General features: G+C 42.1%; 1 protein-coding gene across 1 annotated transcript; it reads left to right on the forward strand.

Moving 5' to 3' along the window:
* The first annotated feature begins 327 nt into the window (after positions 1–327).
* On the forward strand, positions 328–4,180 carry LOC110929854 (vacuolar-processing enzyme). The gene is made up of 9 exons (XM_022173046.2): positions 328–634; positions 1,698–1,862; positions 1,941–2,097; positions 2,194–2,279; positions 2,359–2,558; positions 2,742–2,790; positions 3,110–3,319; positions 3,404–3,610; positions 3,736–4,180. The coding sequence occupies exons 1-9, from the start codon at positions 452–454 to the stop codon at positions 3,916–3,918; spliced, it is 1,440 nt and encodes a 479-aa protein (XP_022028738.1). The 5' UTR covers positions 328–451; the 3' UTR covers positions 3,919–4,180.
* The last annotated feature ends 19,770 nt before the right edge of the window (positions 4,181–23,950 follow it).

Genomic DNA, 23,950 nt, shown 5'->3' on the forward strand with positions numbered 1-23,950 from the left:
ATTGATCATGTTATGTTGCCAAAAATATCTCATCAATGTAATTTACTCATAATTTTAATTATCACTATTATAACTTTATCGGAAAATTATTTTGTGAATGTATTATTAGGTCCTATGGTTGATTTTCACATAGGGTTTTCTTAGATTTACTGAGTTTTCTTCTGAATTGGTATACAGACATTATTGTCTAATGGGGATGAATATGATCGAGTAGTTTAACTAGTGGTACGATAATACTTCAGTTAGTGAGCCAAATTTACCGTTGAAAAAGAATTATATATTCGTCGTTTGATATAAAAAATTAAAAATTTCTAAATAGAAAGGATACATAATTGAAGTCGAATAGGAAGCTTGATGTGAAAGATATAAAAGGCTTAAAGTCGAAGCTTTCATAATAAAAAGGAAGAAGAAGGCCACCGACTTGAACAACATTCCTCCTCCTGCTACCAACATGAATCTTCACGCAACCCTCCTCCTCCTTGCACCTTTGATCCTCACAATTGTTCACGCGCGTCTCTTTGCCGACGATTTCATCCGGCTGCCGTCGGAGAAGCCTCACTCCGATGACTCCGTTGGTACCCGATGGGCCGTCTTACTCGCCGGATCTAACGGTTACTGGAATTACAGGCATCAGGTTATTGTAGTTCCAACTTTTGTACATAATTATTAATAATTCAAAAAATAAACTGTTATTTGAACCAAATTATCATGCTGTTTGATTTTCTGTTAAGTAGTAATTGTGAAGTTATTATGTAATTGCATATAGTTTTTTTTTTTCTTTTTTTGGTGAGAATTTGCTGGTTTTAGGTTTTTATTTCTTTATATGAAGTTGTTGAAGTGTGATTATTAGAGTGTGTAGCAATTAAGCCCTAGGATACTACTGAACTCACTGTTATTGTTTATGCTAAAAGGAATTTAGTGGTATGCTTGATGGTGTCTAAAGATTTGCATAAACAAAAGGACAATGTGACTTTTAGTTGTGTTGAATTTCTTATGTCTGGATTATCTTGTTTGTCGATAGATAAACGAAGAAAGATTTGAATATTGATATTTGAGTAAGACCAACAGTAGAGCTCTGTTGTCAAGGCTCACCATAGGCCCAACACAGCCTTCTCGCTTCGCTTCAAAAGCCTCACTTTTAAGGCCTTCAGCCACATTTTCCAGGCCAAGTTCTGGACGAAATTCCGGCCAAAAATCGTCTGAACATGTCGGAAACATTTATCCCAACCTTAATAAGCCTGTAGTCAACCTAAAACTAGCCCTAAAGAAGCCTAAAACAACCTAAACTAGCCCCTAAACTTGTATGTTATACTATACGCCTCGCCTAAAATGGCCTCGCTTTTTAAACGCCTTGCACGGAGGCCCAAGGCTCACTCTTTGTGCCTTGAGTGCGCCTTCGACAACTATGCGATAGCGTAGTGGATTCATTCATCTGTCAATGGAAGTGGTGGTGATCTTTGGTAAGAAATGTGAAGAAATTTACTTGAAGTAAATGGCGAACCCAGAAGTTGCAGGACATAACATTGTTACTGCCAATGACATTGGATGAATAATTTTTATTGAAACATGTATATATGCTACCAAGAAATTAATTAATATTATAGTAAAAGATCTAGAGCTTAAAGCTACTATCGTTTCTGGTTTGCTCGAATGGATTGTTTGTTCATTTATTAAAACCCACTCGTTTTCTACTCCAGTCAGATGTATGTCACGCATACCAGCTCTTGAAAAACGGCGGCATCAAGGATGAAAACATTGTCGTTTTCATGTACGATGACATTGCAAATAACGAAGAGAACCCCAGGCCTGGAATCATTATTAATCACCCAGACGGTGATGATGTATACCATGGAGTACCAAAGGTCAACATTTTGACTCACTCATTTCCACATATCTCAAATGTGAAATGTGTTCGATTCTCATTAGTTTCATTTTCACAGGATTACACGGGAGAAGATGTCACTGTTGACAACTTTTTTGCCGTTTTGCTTGGAAATAAAACTGCAGTTAAAGGGGGCAGCGGAAAGGTTGTAAATAGCGGCCCCAATGATCACATCTTTATATATTATTCTGATCATGGCGGTCCAGGTGTGCTTGGTAAGCTACTTCATCCTCTATTATTGTTTGTTTAGTTAGCCGTTTTACAAAAAAATAAAAAATAAAAAAAATTACACACTCTTATCATATTCTCAGGGATGCCAACAAGTCCTTACTTGTATGCAAACGATTTGATCGATGTTTTGAAGAAAAAACATGCGTCCGGAACATACAAAAGCTTGGTAATTTTCTTTAAGTTTCGCTGTACTTACAAAGTGATATTATATATTAACTTTATGGGAACAATGTGTACTATTATAGGTATTTTACCTTGAAGCATGTGAATCTGGAAGTATATTTGAGGGTCTTCTTCCGCAAGGTTTAAATATATATGCAACCACAGCATCTGGCCCTGATGAGAGCAGTTGGGGTACTTACTGTCCCGGAGAACATCCTAGTGCTCCCGAAGAATACGACACGTGCTTGGGTGACCTGTACAGTGTTGCATGGATGGAAGACAGGTACGTTTGACCAGTGTAAAACGGGTTGACCTCTTTTAGATATGTGACCATACATACTATTGGTCACGTATCTAACATGCCCTTAATGGAGGCTACCGAAAATTGAAACCACTGTGTTTTTTTAGTTGAACATGTTAACCGTTTCACTGTTCTGTTTGACTAATTCCTTTCTAATGCTGACAGTGAGGTGCACAACCTGCAAACAGAAACAATCCAACAGCAATATCATCTGGTAAGAGCAATGAATTTGATAAATTTTACTTTCATTCTACGACTTATTGTTGAATATCAGTTAGATGTTTCTGATCATATTGATAAAATAGTATTTTTGCTTTCATGTTTTTGATCATAGATGAGCAATCTAACGTGATGTTGCACTGCAAACATTTATCTTGTCTGCATGCACAGAACATAATTACATAAAACATATAAACTTGAGTTTGCTTTGAAAGCATGTGCATACCCTGAAAACTTTGTTAGTGTGTTGTCATGTAAAAAGCTAAGTAATTATTATTTATTTATCGTCTGATTCATGATATTCACCCGAGCAGGTTAAGGAGAGAACATCAAATGGCAATGGTAATTACGGGTCCCATGTAATGCAATTCGGAGACTTGCAGCTTAGCAAGGAGGAACTTTATTTGTATTTGGGTACAAATCCTGCAAACGAGAACTTCACTTATATTAACAGTAACTCCCTTCGATCATCTTCTAAAGCTGTCAACCAACGTGATGCTGATCTGTTACATTTCTGGCACAAGGTTTGTTCACTTGTACCTGGTTGATTCGTTTTTTTTTTTTTTTTTTTTTTTTTGAACTTCACTAACAACTTTATTTGCTGACAGTATCAAAAGGCTCCGGAAGGTTCTGCTAGAAAGATTGAATCCAGGAAACAATTTGCTGAAGCTATGGCCCACAGAATGCACGTCGACAGTAGTATAAAACTCCTTGGGAAGGTTTTGTTTGGAATCGAAAAGGGTCCTGAGGTGCTGAATGAAGTTCGACCTGCAGGCCAGCCTTTAGTCGATGACTGGGATTGCCTTAAAACATTTGTAAGTCTTGACATAAAATGATTCTGTTACAAACCGTCCTTCTAATTGCTAAGCGGTGGTTAAGTAAATATGGATGTAAACCCTACTAAATTAGGAAACGTTTTGTCCTGTACTTTTGTTTGCAGGTGAGGACGTTTGAGACGCATTGTGGATCCCTGTCACAATACGGTATGAAGCACATGCGTTCAATAGCTAACTTTTGCAATGCTGGGATCACCAAGGAACAGATGATGGAGGCATCGTCACAGGCGTGTCCCACCTTTCCATCGAACTCTTGGAGCTCGCTTGGCAATGGTTTCAGTGCATAAGGCTTTGATACTGTGAGAAATTATACGCTCATACTATGTTCAGATTTGGTTTGTGGTTGGTTTCGTCATATACCATCTTCAGCAACATAACCAGCCTCGATCGGTGCTTATTTGTATATATAACAATGAAACATCTCTTATAGCTTCTATGCTGTCTGTGAGTAATGCTTTGTTCCTGTGTGTTTGGATTATATATATGGTCATGTACATAGAATTAATTGCGTAATTGATATGAAAATGCATGTCAGTCATTAGGGAAGAACTAATATGGACAGGTCAGGTAACGAGTCAAACAGGTATGGGTTGAAAATGGTAACCTTCGAACAGGTCAAATTGGTTTTCTTAATCTTTTTTGTTAATTCGACTCGAACTTGTATGGTGAACGCTTGTTTGGAATCCAATCAAATGATAGTGCAAGAAATGTATGGAGTTTAAGGGTGAGAAAGACAATCGATTTATAGAGGTTTAAGTGGATGTTGATTAATCCGCTCAATGCATTCTTCTCTATTTCTCAATTGATAGTTGTCACACTGAACTTTTATTTTAAATAGAAGAGATCGCTAGTACACCAAGTGTTTCACTAGACAAAGTTAGTGATCATCTTATGTAACATCCCGTTAGATCAAAGTAGTGATCACATCTCTCACAAATTATTAACTATCGTGATACCCCTATGGAACTTCGAACTAATACAATGGTAATGATCACCAAACTATTAGAACACAAGAATGACAAGATTGGAAGTTAGTAATACAACTCTTCTTTTTTGATATTTGATTTGTGATTTTAATCTGTCTACAATTTAATGTTTAAAAATCAAGGGAATTAGAGATATGTATATGAGGGTGTTTAGAGCAAACGGGGAGGGGAAGGTAGTTAGGGAAGACATCAATTTATAGCCCCAACAACAAAACAAGATTAAATAGCTCCTCACCAATCCGTATCAATCCCACGGTCCATCCATTGACCATGGATTGCCTGATACACCTTTTTTGCTTTGTTTTGTAAACGTTGTATATTCAAATCCGTCGTTCCAAACCCATTTTTACACACTTACACTTGGTAAGACCGTGGGGTATGGTGGGGATTGGGTTGGGGTATTTGTTGACACGTGGCTTGGGGGGCAGACATGGGGCGACCCACATTTAAACAGGGTATGGTGGGGTGGGGGTTTGGTGGGCTTCGCTGGGCTGACCCGCTGGGCTGTTTGTTTTAAAACAACAAATTTAATTTTTTTAATATTTTTAAATAAAGAAAATTACATAAAAAAAATTTCCTAACGTTTATATTTGATTTTTATCTCTTCTCTCATCTCCAAGACTAGTTGTAACTCGTCACCCTGTAGGTGATCAATCGGTTGGGATAGAATTTTCAAATCATCCCGTCTTTGTTTAGCGGCATCTCTAGCTTCTTTGCTCCTTCGTTGTTCGGCCCTTTGTTGTTGGAAGACGTTGAATGTATCTAACTTGGATGAAATGTCATCCAACTGCTCACAGTATATTCCCCTACGCAAGCCCGAACTCCCAGCTGAAGGCGATGCCGTACCAGATCTTAATTTTTGAGCACGCCTTTTTGCGGCATCTCTTCCATACTGAGGCCGGTTTGGGCTTGGCGAATCATCCAAAAGGTCCTCAAACTCTTGATCTCGTGCATCAGATTGGGCTTGGGACGAGGCCCTTGACCTTTTGGAAGACGTATTACTTTCGCTACCACTGGGGATATTCGTCCACTTTGGATGGAACTTACAAATCTCCCAACAATGCATGAAACGGAAGTCGGTCCCCACCTTTGATTTGAATTGAACCAATGCATTCGTCACAATGTCGGCTTCTGTAACAACTCTCACCAAAACTATTAATTATTATTTTATTTGTCAATAGGAAACCCTAATTGAGACCCCAAGTAATCCTGCGTAACCCCTAAAATTTTCAGAACAATCAGAATCAGGATCAGGGCCCCTAAAACTCAAGGGGGGTAAACCCTAATTGACGATTATCCACACAGTTTGCTGTACGAAGACAATTTCGTCGAACGGTCAACTCACCCAAGCTACAAATAGACGTGGCTACCCTATGCTAAAAGTGACCCGTCGCGCCACGCGCGGGAGCCACATGTCTCTGGCGCGCCACGCGAGGGAGACAATTTTCCAGTATAAATAGCAGGGTTTGGCACTTGAAGTTTGGTGTTGGTTCGACGTTAAAATTCAAATCGTACGCTGAGATATCGACTGTTTACTACTAAAAACACACACACGATCACGAAACGCTGCCGCGATAACGGGGTAATAACTCGATCGCTATTACGATTTAATGTCCGATCGATTGAAACTATCCAATGGATGTTTAAGTGCTGCCCACATTAGGGTTATGCTTAGTCACTCGTCGTGAATACGATGAATGTTAGGTATCGCACTTTGTCATTCGTTGTGAGGGTTTGTATCTCGTGAGTTGTAGATCGATTAACCAAATCAGCTCATTTTCTACCCATGAAAGAAACCTTTAGTACGGAAAGGTTAGCCAAGTTGTATGTAGATGAAGTTGTATCCTTACATGGAGTTCCACTCTCCATTGTATCAAATAGGGATAGTCGTTTCACTTCCCATTTCTAGAAAAGTTTCTAGGAAACAATGGGAACTCGATTAAATTTAAGTACTGCATCTCATCCATAAATAGACGGACAAAGTGAAAGGACGATACAAACTTTGGAAGACATGCTCCGGGCATGTGTGATAGATTTTGGTGGAAACTGGGACGATCACCTACCTTTGATTGAATTCTCCTACAATAATAGTTATCATGCAAGCATCGAAGCTGCCCCATTCGAAGCACTGTATGGGCGAAAATGCAGAACCCCAGTTTGTTGGGCAGAAATAGGAGATTGTCAATTATCAGGGCCTGAAATTGTGCAAGAAACCACTGACAAGATAACTCAAATCAAAGAAAGACTGAAAACGGCTCGAGATCGTCAGAAAAGTTATGCCGACAATCGACGCGAGCCATTAGAGTTTCAAGTCGGAGACAAGGTACTCTTGAAAGTTTCTCCTTGGAAAGGAGTCGTTCGGTTCGGTAAGAAAGGAATGTTAAGTCCCAGGTACATAGGACCATTCCCAGTAATTCAACGAATAGGACAAGTTGCTTATCGTTTACAACTACCAGAAGAATTAGCTGGAGTACATGATGTGTTTCATGTATCCAATCTCAAGAAATGTCTATCTGACGAATCCCTGGTAGTACCTCTTCAAGATATAGAGGTAAATGAAAAGTTAAAATTTGTGGAGAAGCCACTGCAGATAGAAGACAGAAAGGTCAAGTTTCTCAAGCACAAAAGGATGGTGTTGGTCAAAGTCAAGTGGGATTCAAAGAGAGGACCGGAATACACTTGGGAGCTAGAATCAGAAATGAAGCGGAAATATCCTCATTTATTTCAGTAAATCTCGAGGACGAGATTTTTATTAAGGTGGGGAGGATGTAACAACTCTCACCAAAACTATTAATTATTATTTTATTTGTCAAATAGGAAACCCTAAGTGAGACCCCCAAGTAATCCTGCATAACCCCTAAAATTTTCAGAATAATCAGAATCAGGATCAGGACCCCTAAAACTCAAGGGGGGTAAACCCTAATTGACGATTATCCACACAGTTTGCTGTACGAAGAGAATTTTGTCGAACGGTCAACTCACCCAAGCTACAAATAGACGTGGCTACCCTATGCTAAAAGTGACCCGTCGCGCCATGTCATACCCCAACCGATGGCGGAATCATCGGGGCGCGGCACTGAGTGAAACAGATTGTCCAGAAGTTTCCACAACAACTATAATATTGTCACACCCCCAAAATCCCACCTGCGGAGTACTACCGCTTGGAGGCGTGACTGACCAGGATCCAGCCACCAATCATACTGAACAAGCATATAAGTAATTATAAAAGTTTAACCATCATGATTGGTGTTTCAAAACAACAAGTTTGAGTTGCAAGCGGAAGCATAAGTTTTAAAGTTATAACATAAGTTCCAAAAGTTTCAAGTTTAACATAGCATGTAGCAATCCCTGTCCCACAACGATCCTCCTCCATGCAAGCTCCAGTTGAGTACCTATGGTCCTGCAATGCATGTAGTAACGAGTCAACAACTAGTTGAGTGAGTTCACGGGTGGGCGTTCGTTTTAGTTGTTTCGAAAACAGTTTACTTTATCTGGCGTCCTGCCGTGGGGGTTACCCCATAGTTTTAAAAACGTGACCAGTTCGTTCCCAGTTACTCCGGCACTCCGGCCGTGGGGGCTACCCCATGTAGTTATCAGGCATTTCGGCCGTGGGGGCTACCCCATGTACATCATCTGGCTCTCCAGCCGTGGGGGCTACCCCATGTGTATACTAGACTCGTTACCGTATCGATTGCTGACTGTAGTCATGTTTATGTGCCCTGAAAACATCAATGTCTATCATCATTGACGTGCCCCAGATCCATTAGTTCACGCCCGTCCTCTGCGGCACGGTGTGAGGCTTGTCAGACCTAAATAGCGCTATCTAACTAATGACCCGCTCGCCATTGGCCCGGCGATTAGTCGATACAAAAAGGAGGGACTTCGTGATAGAGTTTTAGTCTAGTACGTTTATCCGTCCATCCGGACGAGGAATCACATTCCTGAACCACTGACGTCCTACCCAAGGTAGACGAGGAACCACGTTCCTTAACCCCGTTCCCAACCCAGGGAATCCCATGCTTTGTAAAGGGTGTGAACTCACCTCGGTTTGCTCGGCAGTTAATCACAGAAAGTCAATCAAGCCGCAAGTAGTCAATAACGTCCTAACACGGATATCACGTATAATCAGATTCGAACCAAGTAGTGTACAAATGTTCAACACGCATGGAAATCACGTATAATCAGTAACAGTTCACAGTTAACATTCAAACACAATCCACAGTCCAAACAGTTGGGCTCGTGATAACAGGCCCAAATAACCAATCAACCGTAGCACAGAAGTTCATAAGTCCGGCCCACTAACTAAGGCCCAAAGTGTGGTCTCGAGTCGCAACCGGACTCGCAAGCATGGTCTCGAGTCATGCTGTGTGTTGATCATGGATGGTTGCGAGTCGCAACCGGTGTCGCAACCATGGTTTCGGTTCATCATGCTGAGGTCTCGAGTCGCAACGGGACTCGTATCCTGTGGTTTCGGCTTGTCCTGTTATGGTTGCGAGTCGCAACCGCGTGGTCTCGAGTCATCACGCTGTGGTTGCGAGTCGCAACGGGTGATTGCGAGTCGGTAAGCTGTCGTTTTCAAGTTCACGTGTTGATGCAGATGGTCAGATTAATGGTACAGTATAATCAGGCCCAAATCCGGAAATAACCAATAGAATTCCACTAACATATTTCCTAATCAGGTTATTAGTCAAAGATGGATCAAAATCACAAGGGTTTTCAATCTTCAACTATCATTCAAAGTGTTCTTCATACATTCAAAGCATATATTCAAGTTCTTCATAACATAAACAACACTTATTCACCCAAAATCATGAACAACCATCAAGATACAATTTTCTAGCATGCATCCTACTTGACAACCATATTTATTAGCCGATTTTTCTTAGTATAAACACCCAAACTTTTCGGATCAAACCCAAATGCAACCAATATCATCATTCACCTTTTTGTCATACCATGAACCCATTTTTAACCTCAAATATGTATAGTTCCACTCATAACAAGAAACATTCATGAACCGATTTCTTTTTCAAAACATTATGTAAAACTTAACAACTTAACATATTGTCACATAATCTCACCATACATTTATTCAAGCACAAACACATCATGAACATATTTGACACTTAAGCATTCAACAATGTCCAACAAGAAATACTAACCGGTTGGTGAGGTGTGTGTGTGCCGATCCAAAGTTCCAAACCCGAGAGTCCTTGTGCTAACCGATTAGATCCGAGAGTCTTGGAGGTGTGTTTGTGTTCTTAAGGCTTAGAGAGAGAGAAGTAGGAGAGTGTGTGTGTTGTATTGTTCAACAAATGGCAAGAACTAACTAAGGTATGGTATATATATAGTCAAGTTCCAAGTGTGTGCACCCTTCATGGTTTCGAGTGGGGTTTACGGCCCAAAGGCCCAACCGGCCAAAGGTTCTCGGCCCAAGGCCCAAAACCGATTACTAGTCACTCGAGACCTCATGGTCTCGAGTCGGGTTCCTTGTTGTTTCGTGTCGGGTTCTCGGTTCACATAAAACACGTACACATATATATACAATACACACATAACAAAGCACTTATCACATAAAAAGGTTCACGTTATCATTTTAACTAGTCACATAACGTACAAGCAAGTTACATCAAGACACAACGAAAGGTTCTAGATTTCGAGTTGTCACATCATCCCCAAGTTGAAAGAAATTTCGTCCCGAAATTTGATGGCACTCACTGAGGAAGCTAGTTAAGTTGCATGGTTTTCCCGGTTTTCCTGGGGTGTCACATCCACCCCCCGTTGATCTGGAATTTCGTCCCGAAATTCCGTAGCTTCAGCCTCAGTAGCGTTTGTACTGTTCTCAAACAGTTGGGGATACTTTTGTTTCATCCGATCTTCGCGCTCCCAGGTAAACTCTGGGCCGCGACGTGAGTTCCAACGAACTCGAACAAGAGGTATTCTAGTGCTCTTGAGGACCTTAACATCTCGGTCCGTGATCTCGACAGGTTCTTCGACGAATTTCAACTGTTCGTCGATCGTAAGTTCCTTCAGAGGAACTACGTGCGTCTCATCTGACAGACACTTCTTCAGATTTGACACATGGAAAACGTTGTGAACTGCACCGAGTTCTGCTGGTAATTTCAGTCTGTAGGCCACCTTGCCTATTTTCTCAAGGATTTCAAAAGGTCCAACGTATCGTGGGTTGAGTTTGCCGCGTTTACCAAAACGAACCACACCCTTCCAGGGTGAAACTTTGAGTAATACCCGCTCCCCAACCTGGAGCTCGAGTGGTTTCCTGCCCTTATCGGCGTATGCCTTCTGACGGTCACGAGCGGCCGCCATGCGTTGTCGTATTTGAGCGATCCGCTCAGTAGTGTCTACCACATGTTCTGGACCAGTGATTTGACTATCCCCCACCTCTGCCCAACAGAGGGGTGACCGGCATTTACGTCCGTACAATGCCTCAAACGGAGCAGCTTTAATGCTGGTGTGGTAGCTGTTATTATACGAGAATTCCACGAGTGGCAGATGCCTTTCCCAGCTGTTGCCAAAGTCGATTACACAAGCGCGAAGCATGTCTTCTAGGGTCTGAATAGTACGCTCGGACTGCCCGTCCGTCTGTGGGTGATACGCTGTGCTCATATCAAGTCGTGAGCCAAAAGACTTGTGCATTGCCTGCCACAGTTCCGAAGTAAAACGTGCATCTCGATCAGAGATGATAGAAGTGGGCACCCCGTGCCTCGAAACAACTTCCTTGAGGTATATTTCCGCCAGAGTGGAGAACTTATCCGTTTCCTTGATTGCCAAAAAGTGTGCGGATTTTGTGAGTCGATCCACGATCACCCAGATAGTATCGTTTCCGCGCTGTGATCTAGGTAGGCCAGTAACGAAATCCATGGAAATCTGCTCCCATTTCCATTGTGGTATCTCTGGTTGCTGAAGTAGGCCTGAAGGTTTCTGATATTCCGTCTTGACTCGCGCACAAGTCAAACACTTGCTGACATAAGTTGCTATGTGGGCCTTCATGCTAGGCCACCAATACGTGGTTTTAATATCGTGGTACATCTTGTCCGAACCAGGGTGTACCGAGTAGCGAGATTTGTGCGCTTCATCCATCACAAGTTCTCGTAATTCGCCATAGAGTGGGACCCAAATGCGTCCTGTTACATAATAAGCACCGTCTTCCTTCTGTTCTAAGCGTTGCCTTGACCCGCGTAGAGCTTCTGCTCTAACGTTCTCTGGCTTCAGTGCTTCTATCTGAGCAGCTCGTATTTGCGAAGGTAGACTAGAATGGATCGTGAGTTGTAAAGCTCTTACGCGCTTAGGCGTAGTGTCCTTCCGACTGAGGGCGTCTGCCACAACATTGGCCTTGCCCGGGTGATACCTGATAGAGCACTCGTAATCATTCAGCAGCTCGACCCATCGTCGCTGCCGCATATTCAGTTCCTTCTGCTTGAATATGTGTTCTAAACTTCTGTGGTCGGTGTAGATGGCGCACTTGGTTCCGTACAGGTAATGCCGCCATAGTTTAAGTGCGAAAACAACAGCTCCCAGCTCTAAATCATGTGTCGTGTAGTTCTTCTCGTGAACTTTGAGTTGTCGTGAGGCGTAAGCTATGACTTTATCTCGTTGCATCAATACACAACCAAGACCTTGAATTGATGCATCACAGTAAACCACAAAATCTTCTGTGCCCTCTGGCAATGAAAGGATAGGTGCACTACAAAGTCTATCCTTTAGATGCTGAAAAGCCAACTCTTGTGCATTTCCCCAATGATAAACAACGCCTTTCTGTGTTAGTAAGGTGAGAGGTTGCGCGATCTTAGAAAAATCCTTAATGAATCTCCTGTAGTAACCTGCCAATCCCAAAAATTGGCGAATTTCCTTTGGTGTGCGAGGCGCAGGCCAGTTCTTAATAGAGTCCACTTTGGATGGATCAACGTGAATCCCATCCTTGTTCACCACATGCCCTAGGAAATGGACTTCACGAAGCCAGAAGTCGCACTTCGAGAACTTTGCGTAAAGCTGTTCCTTCCGGAGGAGTTCCAAAATAAGTTGCAGATGTTGTTCGTGCTCTTCTTTGCTCTTAGAATAGATCAGGATGTCGTCGATAAAGACTATGACAAACTTGTCCAGATACGGTTTGCACACTCGATTCATCAAATCCATAAAAACTGCCGGTGCGTTCGTCAGCCCAAACGGCATGACCAGAAACTCATAGTGCCCATAACGAGTCCTAAAGGCCGTTTTGGAGACATCCTCTTCTCGAACTCTCAACTGGTGATATCCCGATCTCAGATCGATCTTTGAATAGTAGCTCGACCCCTGCAACTGGTCGAACAAGTCGTCAATACGCGGTAGAGGATAACGATTCTTCACAGTTACCTTGTTGAGTTCACGATAGTCGATACACATTCTGAAGGTACCATCCTTCTTCTTCACAAAAAGCACTGGAGCTCCCCAAGGCGATGAGCTAGGACGAATAAAACCCTTATCCAAGAGTTCTTGTAGTTGCGTGGAGAGTTCTTCCAACTCTGATGGAGCTAAACGATAAGGTGCACGGGCTACAGGCGCAGCTCCAGGAGCTAAATCAATCCGAAACTCGACTTGGCGATGGGGCGGAAGACCAGGTAATTCCTCAGGGAATACCTCAGGATAGTCGCGTACAACTGGATAATCTTCTAACTTCTTCTCCTTTTCTGTGGTATCAGTAACTAAAGCCAAGATCGCAGTGTGGCCCTTTCGTAAGCATTTCTGAGCCTTAAGAAGAGAGATAATGTTCTCAACAGCACTTCTCTTGTCGCCACGAATCGTGAGAGGTTCACTACCTAAACCAGGAATACGAACGATCTTCTCGTTGCAAAGAATCTCTGCTCGGTGTTGGGATAACCAATCCATCCCAATGACAACGTCGAAACTACCCAAGGCGATAGGAATAAGATCGATAGAGAAGGTCTGGTTAGCGAGAATAAGCTGACAACCCTTGACTACGTGTGAGGCTTCCAAGCTCTTACCATTAGCTAGCTCTACGGTGTGCTTGTCGCTCAGGGGTGTAGGAATACGCTTAAGCATCTTACTAACTTCTAGTGACACATAGCTAGTATCGGCACCCGAATCAAATAAGACTGTAACGTAAAAGTCGTCGAGAAGGAACTTACCCGTCACCACGTTGGGATCATTCCTTGCTTCACCTTGACCAATCACGAACACACGTCCCCTAGCACTATTGTTGTTGTTGTTCCCATTGTTACCATTCCCCTGATTGTTGTTGTTCTGGTTCAGTTGGGGACAATCCTTCTTGAAATGACCTTCAGCTCCACACTGAAAGCACCCTTTGTTGTTACCCTGCTGCTGTCGCTGGTTCTGCTGAGGTTGCTGACGATTCTGATTGACGGGGTATGCGCTTCTGCAATCCTTTGCAACATGACCAGGCTTGTTGCATCGATGACAGTTGCCCCTGGCGCATGGCCCACTGTGGTGTAGGCTGCAACGATTGCACTTGGGGTGATTCCCCTTGTATCCACCATGACTTTGACCACTAGACGACTGCTGACTGGGGCTCTTGTGATCGTCCGTCTTTCTCTGCTGAGACTGAGTTTGCACTGAAGTTGAACCCCTGCTTGAAGTTCCATCCCATTTCCGTTTATCCCCACTAGAAGCACCAGAAGTAATTGCAGCACCTATACGCTTCGGTAACTTGTTCTGCTCCACCGCTTGGTCAGTAAGACGGTGAGCCAACTGTACAACCTGCTGGATAGTAGTCAACCTCGCTGAAGTCACATGACTTTGGATCTCTGGCACCAAGCCCTTGAGATAGAGTTCAATTCGCTTATACGGAGGATCCACCATAGTAGGACACAACAAGGCAAGCTCATGCGACCTCTTAGTGTAAGCCTCAATTTCTGACCCCGACATCTTAAGATTGTAGAACTCATCTTCCAGTTTGTGAATGTCGTCACGACTGCAGTATTCCTCTCTGATCATTTCCTTGAAATTTTCCCATGGGGTGGCGTTGGCAGCAACCAACCCTAACATCTGCACCTGAGCATTCCACCACGTGAGAGCCAAACCCTCGAGAGTACCAGTAGCGTACTTCACCCTGCGCGCTTCAGGGCATTCGCACATTTCGAACACAGACTCCAGTTTCTCAAACCAGTGTAGGAGACCTACTGCTCCTTCAGTGCCGCTAAAAGTCGTGGGTCGACAGTCCATAAAGGTCTTAAAAGTGCACACCGGTGCCTGAGCATACTGACCTAAGGTAGGTGAAAGAAAAGACAGAGTTTAACACAAAGGTTGGTTCACGAGAGTAGGATCCAAATGATCCTAGAACAATTTCGGACTGCAGGATATACCTCCTGCGTGTGCAGCTGCGAGCGCTGCGGCAACTCGTTCGTTGATCAAAGCCGTCAACTGGGCTTGTGTCATGTTAACGCGTCCAGACATGGTTCTTCATAACAAGAGTAATACGTGTGAGAGAGGTTCGCGAAAGCACGATAGTAGGACAGAGTAAGCACGCACGTGTTCAAATAACAGTAGTTATACTAATCAAGCATACCATGAGCAATGTACTACGTAACTAACAAGTAGGCAATATACATACATTATATTACCTAGAACGTCGAGCCTTGCATGAGGAGCGAAGTGTCGTTGTGGACCGTTGAGCACTAAACCGGTTATAGTCTGGTTTTAACAAAAACGTTTCTCCTTTATTAAAACCAAGTTCACTATAACCAATGGCTCTGATACCAATCTGTCACACCCCCAAAATCCCACCTGCGGAGTACTACCGCTTGGAGGCGTGACTGACCAGGATCCAGCCACCAATCATACTGAACAAGCATATAAGTAATTATAAAAGTTTAACCATCATGATTGGTGTTTCAAAACAACAAGTTTGAGTTGCAAGCGGAAGCATAAGTTTTAAAGTTATAACATAAGTTCCAAAAGTTTCAAGTTTAACATAGCATGTAGCAATCCCTGTCCCACAACGATCCTCCTCCATGCAAGCTCCAGTTGAGTACCTATGGTCCTGCAATGCATGTAGTAACGAGTCAACAACTAGTTGAGTGAGTTCACGGGTGGGCGTTCGTTTTAGTTGTTTCGAAAACAGTTTACTTTATCTGGCGTCCTGCCGTGGGGGTTACCCCATAGTTTTAAAAACGTGACCAGTTCGTTCCCAGTTACTCCGGCACTCCGGCCGTGGGGGCTACCCCATGTAGTTATCAGGCATTTCGGCCGTGGGGGCTACCCCATGTACATCATCTGGCTCTCCAGCCGTGGGGGCTACCCCATGTGTATACTAGACTCGTTACCGTATCGATTGCTGACTGTAGTCATGTTTATGTGCCCTGAAAACATCAATGTCTATCATCATTGACGTGCCCCAGATCCATTAGTTCACGCCCGTCCTCTGCGGCACGGTGTGAGGCTTGTCAGACCTAAATAGCGCTATCTAACTAATGACCCGCTCGCCATTGGCCCGGCGATTAGTCGATACAAAAAGGAGGGACTTCGTGATAGAGTTTTAGTCTAGTACGTTTATCCGTCCATCCGGACGAGGAATCACATTCCTGAACCACTGACGTCCTACCCAAGGTAGACGAGGAACCACGTTCCTTAACCCCGTTCCCAACCCAGGGAATCCCATGCTTTGTAAAGGGTGTGAACTCACCTCGGTTTGCTCGGCAGTTAATCACAGAAAGTCAATCAAGCCGCAAGTAGTCAATAACGTCCTAACACGGATATCACGTATAATCAGATTCGAACCAAGTAGTGTACAAATGTTCAACACGCATGGAAATCACGTATAATCAGTAACAGTTCACAGTTAACATTCAAACACAATCCACAGTCCAAACAGTTGGGCTCGTGATAACAGGCCCAAATAACCAATCAACCGTAGCACAGAAGTTCATAAGTCCGGCCCACTAACTAAGGCCCAAAGTGTGGTCTCGAGTCGCAACCGGACTCGCAAGCATGGTCTCGAGTCATGCTGTGTGTTGATCATGGATGGTTGCGAGTCGCAACCGGTGTCGCAACCATGGTTTCGGTTCATCATGCTGAGGTCTCGAGTCGCAACGGGACTCGTATCCTGTGGTTTCGGCTTGTCCTGTTATGGTTGCGAGTCGCAACCGCGTGGTCTCGAGTCATCACGCTGTGGTTGCGAGTCGCAACGGGTGATTGCGAGTCGGTAAGCTGTCGTTTTCAAGTTCACGTGTTGATGCAGATGGTCAGATTAATGGTACAGTATAATCAGGCCCAAATCCGGAAATAACCAATAGAATTCCACTAACATATTTCCTAATCAGGTTATTAGTCAAAGATGGATCAAAATCACAAGGGTTTTCAATCTTCAACTATCATTCAAAGTGTTCTTCATACATTCAAAGCATATATTCAAGTTCTTCATAACATAAACAACACTTATTCACCCAAAATCATGAACAACCATCAAGATACAATTTTCTAGCATGCATCCTACTTGACAACCATATTTATTAGCCGATTTTTCTTAGTATAAACACCCAAACTTTTCGGATCAAACCCAAATGCAACCAATATCATCATTCACCTTTTTGTCATACCATGAACCCATTTTTAACCTCAAATATGTATAGTTCCACTCATAACAAGAAACATTCATGAACCGATTTCTTTTTCAAAACATTATGTAAAACTTAACAACTTAACATATTGTCACATAATCTCACCATACATTTATTCAAGCACAAACACATCATGAACATATTTGACACTTAAGCATTCAACAATGTCCAACAAGAAATACTAACCGGTTGGTGAGGTGTGTGTGTGCCGATCCAAAGTTCCAAACCCGAGAGTCCTTGTGCTAACCGATTAGATCCGAGAGTCTTGGAGGTGTGTTTGTGTTCTTAAGGCTTAGAGAGAGAGAAGTAGGAGAGTGTGTGTGTTGTATTGTTCAACAAATGGCAAGAACTAACTAAGGTATGGTATATATATAGTCAAGTTCCAAGTGTGTGCACCCTTCATGGTTTCGAGTGGGGTTTACGGCCCAAAGGCCCAACCGGCCAAAGGTTCTCGGCCCAAGGCCCAAAACCGATTACTAGTCACTCGAGACCTCATGGTCTCGAGTCGGGTTCCTTGTTGTTTCGTGTCGGGTTCTCGGTTCACATAAAACACGTACACATATATATACAATACACACATAACAAAGCACTTATCACATAAAAAGGTTCACGTTATCATTTTAACTAGTCACATAACGTACAAGCAAGTTACATCAAGACACAACGAAAGGTTCTAGATTTCGAGTTGTCACAAATATAAATTCAGTTTACATGACACGTCCCATACCGTGTCCCAAACAAATAACAAGTTATCATAGAAGCAACTAGGCAAATAATTCCGTTCCGACAACTCAGATTTAATTATTACAGACAAGTGTTTATTATCTCTAGACTCCCTAGCCTCGATTTCATCACCATGCGCCTAAGCATCCTAGCAACTTAAGCACCTGTCACATACGTTAAAATAAATTCAATACATATAATGTAAAGGTGAGCACACAAGTTTAATAATAGCATATAGAGTTCGAATAGTTTACGCATAACCAGGCACGTACACAGAGGAAAACGATACATGTTAATTATCGACATGGGACCATCGATGCCAACGACTGCGGGTTGACCGTCCGAGACGGTTCGCAATACATGATTACCACCGTAAACCATGCAAGTAATTGCCCTTAACAACCCCCGTGTGAACGGGTGCTGAGTCCAAACTATAGTACTATGTTGCTAAGGCAGGTAGATAGCACTCCACGTGTAAACATAATAAACAACATTCATTCAGTCAAGTAGCACATGCAGTTTGGTTAGCGTTCAAATAGTTTGTGTTTGCTTGTGATTTGATAGGTAACGTATGTAACACCCAAAAGTGCTAAAAGCAAAAAGAGGTCAAGTATACTCACAGTGATTGATTGTGGATTGAAGGGAGCGCTGAGAGTAAGATTAGCCTGAATAGTTCGATAGCATAACGATAAGTAACGCGGAAAAGTAAACAAGTATGGATGGATCGAATGGGTTGGTCGATCGAACGGCAGGTTCGATCGAACGGCCCGTTCGATCGGCTGGTATATCCGATCGGACAGTCACGTTCGATCGGCCGGTAGGCTCGATCGGCTGGACCATTCGAGTGGATTGTTTCTTCCTCTGGTGTGTTTGTGTTAGAGGATTTGAACTTTCGAAGTTTTTGTTGCAGTATTTGAGAACACTGAAGTGTTCCTACCTTTCAAGTCGATCGATCGAACGGTTCGTTCGATCGGCTAGCTCACTTGATCGGCTAGCTCACTCGATCGGCTAGCTCACTCGATCGGCTAGGATCTTCAAGGCTAGTCCCCAACTAAATGTCACTCGATCGAACAGCCTGTTCGATCGGCTGGCATTCTCTACTACGAACGAGTTGTGAAAACGATTAAGTGTTAAAGCATAGTATCTCATGATCCGAACAGTAATGTTCACCAATCGAGTGCCATGTTCGATCGAACACTACTTCGTCAATACTATACCTCATGAAATTTTGAAGGTGTGGGACAATGTGCTAGCCGATCGGCTGGCCCGGTCGATCGGCAGGCATGTCCGATCGGCTGGGCTGTTCGAACAGCCTAGCCGTTCGGCCAGCATTTCTGACCTGGTCGGCCTTTCGTCTAACACTTGGTTGTTTGTTTATTTGTCATTCTTTCAAGGTATCTTGACAACGTGTTGAACTATGATAACCTCCGTTCCTACTTGTTTCCTTGGCTCGAACAGGAATCACCCAAGTCCGGCCGGTGAACGGTTCGGAATGTCGGTTTAGAGTTTAACCCGAAATCGGTGAACCTTGTTCATAGAACCCGAATCTTGAACCTTTTAACTATTTGAATGATTAGTTAGCCGGTTCGAGCTCCGTTTCTATTGATTTGAAGGCATTGAGTGTAAAAGAGTTGAAAGGAAGTTGGAATTCCTTCTTTCAATCCTTCACAACTTGTGGATGTTTAGATCTTTGATAGATCTTAACTTGTTTATGTGGAAATCGGTTAGATCTAAGCTAATCATAGTGGAATGAGGCCAAAACATGATGTTCTTCAAGAACACCATGATGACATCACCCAAGAACACTTAGATCTTTGTGATTTCACGGTTAGAATCCAAGTTTTGAAAGATAGAAAGGTGTAGAATCAAGTAATGATCAAATTCGTACAAGAATTAGAGTGAAAACTTACCGGGATTGAGAGAAATCTGAGAAAAGGTGAGGAAGATAGCTGGTTCGGTCAGAGCTTTCCAAAAATGGAAAGTATGATAACGACAGCCCTATCTATAGGCTCCAAAAGAGGAAAGTGTCAGCCGATCGGCCAGGAGCTCCGATCGAGTGGGCTGCTCGATCGGCTGGCAAGATGCTAGCCGATCGGCTGGCCTGTTCGATCAGGTTGCCTCCTGTTCGATCCGCGACACACTTTGAGTATTTTGCGACGATTTCGATGTTTCGATTTCGTTGGATGATGATACGAATACGATAGAGTTCCTAGTCAAATTACTTTCAGTCCCAACCATTATATCTAACATACAATCTCCTATAAGTCACGTTTCGATGTCGGTTTCGTTTGAGTTCGATTGCTTTTCGAGTTTCGATTCGATTTTCGATTGATTTGCTTGAATATCACACCAACATAAAGTAAACATGCACAAGTAACACATAAGGCACACACACACGTATAACAATACCAAAATTCGCTTAATTCGAGTCTCGAGTTCGATGATTGTTAAATCGATTTGATTACTGATTAGGTTAACTTTATCGCATTGTTACTTCCTACTATTCACAGTCGTAGATCAGTTCGCGTTAAAACACATTCGATTACTTCGATTCTTGTTGATTACAACACTTACTCCTCATAATACAACTAAAACATAAAATCGACTATCTACAGTCAAAGAAAGTCAAAGTTGACTTGGACTTTGACTTTGACTTTGACATTCGAAAACACGGGGTGTTACACGCCACGCGCGGGAGCCACATGTCTTTGGTGCGCCACGCGAGGGAGACAATTTTCCAGTATAAATAGCCGGGTTTGGCACTTGAAGTTTGGCGTTGGTTCGACGTTAAAATTCAAATTGTATGCTGAGATATCGACTGTTTACTACTAAACACACACACACGATCACGAAACGCTGCCGCGATAACGGGGTAATAACTCGATCGCTATTACGGTTTAATGTCTGATCGATTGAAACTATCCAATGGATGTTTAAGTGCTGCCCACATTAGGGTTATGCTTAGTCACTCGTCGTGAATACGATGGATGTTAAGTATCGCACTTTGTCATTCGTTGTGAGGGGTTGTATCTCGTGAGTTATCGTAAATGCTGTATTAGTTACTAACCTAGTTCGTGTGCATTGTTATTTAAATTAGGTTACAAGGCTAATCAGTAGGCTAAACTCTGCCTGTTAAACTTGCAATGTGAGTCATTCTCTTTTTACCAAACTTGTTTTCAAAATCATGGTTATTTTCAAAGTTATAATTACAGGGATTAAGTCTTTGTAATCTCCAAGTTACAGCCGGTATGTGGGGTTTTGTATACATTACTTGATAACCGTCACCATTGGACAACGGGTTAGCCAAGGGGTGATATGACCATAGTCACAGACACCATTGGACAACGAGATAGCCAATAGGTGGTTGAGTGACAAATACCGTGGGTATATGGTTGATATATATAAACATTGTAATCGCCCTTAATACTGTAAATTATAACAATGCATCGTTTTAGACAAAAAGAATGATTCACTCAGTATTTTTCCGCTGACAAAACCTTTTTCAAACATGTTTCAGGTGATCTGTTGTGATCCAGGAAAAGTGCCGTGAAGCACTACAAGCTTAAGAAAGCGGCTCAATATAAATAAAGAAACATGTTTTGTAAAATAAGGATTTCCCAGTGAAATCACTTTATTGTAACTTACGGGGTTTATCCCGAATTATGAAATAAAATAATCGGGCATTTCACTTTTTAAAAAAAAAGATCCTGTAAAATCTTCCGCTGTCGCATCAATCAAATACCACGGGTTCCTGTCCCGCGGCTCCTGACCGGGTCAAACCGGGGCTGGGGCCGTGACAACTTCGGTTTCACCACTTTTTGGGTTTTGCTTTGCTTTATTTAAAAAACCACTATATTTTGTAAGTTGGTCGCTTATCTCGCTCCACTTCGAGGATAAGCTATTGTTTTCACGATAAACCTCTCTTCCCAATTCTTGATGGAATACTCTACTAACCCCTTGCCACAAATGGGTTCGATTTGAGAATTTCCTATTTTTATAAAAACAAAATTTAATATATTACAAAGTTATATAAAAAAACCATTAAAATAAAAAGAAAGTTTAAGAATACCTAAAGTTGCATGTTGAGATTGTTGAAACCAACCCCTCGCCAATGCAAGTTCTTCAGGAACGGTCCATTTTAGCTGTTTTCGCTTGACGATTTCAAGTGCTTTATCCGCCTCGGTTTTTTTCTTATGGCTTCTCTTTTTGATGGGTTTCAATGCGGAAGGACCATCGTTGCGTGGTTGAGTTTCAGGGACGGTTTCATTTTGTGAAAGGTCGATGGAGGTTGGTGAAAGGTTGATGGGCGTTTGTGTAAACGGGGTAGGTATCGAATCATCGGTGTGTGGGAAGTTAGTAAACAAACAATTCCCAAGATACGATGCGTAACTCGCTTCTTGGGGCATAGAAGAGTGTATCAAAAATGGACGAGGCATTGGACGAACGGGTGGTGGGCTAGGATTATTTTCTTGGAATGCATACGGGTTGTTCGGGTCAAAAGGACGGTTATGAGGATGCGTTTTTTCGTTTTGTAGAAGGAGAATTGAAGATGATTATAGAAGATGTGGTTGAATGTGGTAAAAAATGGAAGAAAAATGTGAGTTTTATAGTGAAATATATATATATATATATATATATATATATATATATATATATATATATATATATATATATTTTAAAGATAGCCATTGGCCAACGGCTAGTTTGGTTTGTCCAGTGAGAGCCCGCCATGTCAGCTTGGCCAGACTGCCCCACGCCCGGCTTGAAACCCAAGCCCCAAGGGCCACGCCCCAACCCAAGCCCACCCGAGATGGTGGTTTGAGCGTTTTCCCCCAACCCATGCCCAAACCCCGCACCATACCCCATGCTCTTATATCAAAATGGTAAGATTTCCTTTTATATTTTGTAAATGGTGTTTGAAGTTTTCACTTTTGTTTTAACTTTAAACCCTTTTAAAGCAAATTGTGTCTTCCATGACAAAGTATATTTGAAAACATCCATATCGTTTACTAAGTATTTCAAAATTCAAATCTCATGTGACTAAAATTAATTAGTTAAATATGTATAGGATTTAAGTGTTATAAAAACTTAGCCAAGGTTTTATAAAATATCTTTGTAAAACAAAATCAAATGTGTATAGGATTTAAGTGTTATAAAAACTTAGCCAAGGTTTTAAAAAATATCTTTGTAAAACAAAATCAAGGCTTTCATTTCTATAAATTAAGACATGTTATTCAAAAACCATTTTAGGGTCATTTAATTTCCCAACATATTCATGTTGTCGGATAACGTATGCATACAAATGTGTAAGATGACGATGTCTTTTTATTTATTTAAGAGTAAATTACAAGTTTTGTCCTTTATGTTTGTACCAAATTGCAGGCGGTGTCCTTTACCTTTAAATTTGACGAGTTTTGTCCTTAATGTTTCACAATCCTGCACGTTATGTCCTTTAGCCCTAACTCAGTCAGATTTTTTTTGTTAAATATGGTCATGTGCCTTGCACATGAGGGTATTCTTGTCATTTTACATTCCCAAGGGCTATTTTGTAAATAACTATTATTCAGGGACTAAATATTATATACAAAACTAAAAAAATATATGAACAATCTCTCTCTTCTTTCTGTCTTCTCTCTTCAGTCTTCTCTCTCTCTTTCCAGAATTCACCACCAGCCACCTGATCTCACCCTCATAACCACCTAGTTCATCTCCGTAGAACACTCCAGACATAATCTTGCGATTTGAAGCCACAATAACCGATTTATAACAAGCACCCAAAACAGTTACAAATAAGTGTTATACTACTTTATCCATTTCTACTTATAAGGTCAACTTTTCAAGGCACACACAGTTTGCATATGTATTTTTACGTCAAACACACAAATATCTCAATCAACTTATGAAAAGGGCTGGGGGACTTACCGGTTGTATCGTTCAAAAACCAATACAATTAACGGACTCGGATGAAACGCAAAACTCTCCCACTCCAAACAATTAATCTCCTTCACCAAACAATCATCCAA

Source organism: Helianthus annuus, chromosome 3 (assembly GCF_002127325.2).
Source record: "Helianthus annuus cultivar XRQ/B chromosome 3, HanXRQr2.0-SUNRISE, whole genome shotgun sequence".
NCBI lineage: Eukaryota > Viridiplantae > Streptophyta > Magnoliopsida > Asterales > Asteraceae > Helianthus > Helianthus annuus.

Coding starts and splice junctions, on each gene's coding strand:
- LOC110929854 (XM_022173046.2), top strand. CDS start 452: ATGAATCTTCACGCAACCCTCCTCCTCCTTGCACCTTTGATCCTCACA. Junction 1,863..1,940: donor TATACCATGGAGTACCAAAG/GTCAACATTTTG, acceptor TCATTTTCACAG/GATTACACGGGAGAAGATGT. Junction 3,611..3,735: donor GGGATTGCCTTAAAACATTT/GTAAGTCTTGAC, acceptor TTTTGTTTGCAG/GTGAGGACGTTTGAGACGCA.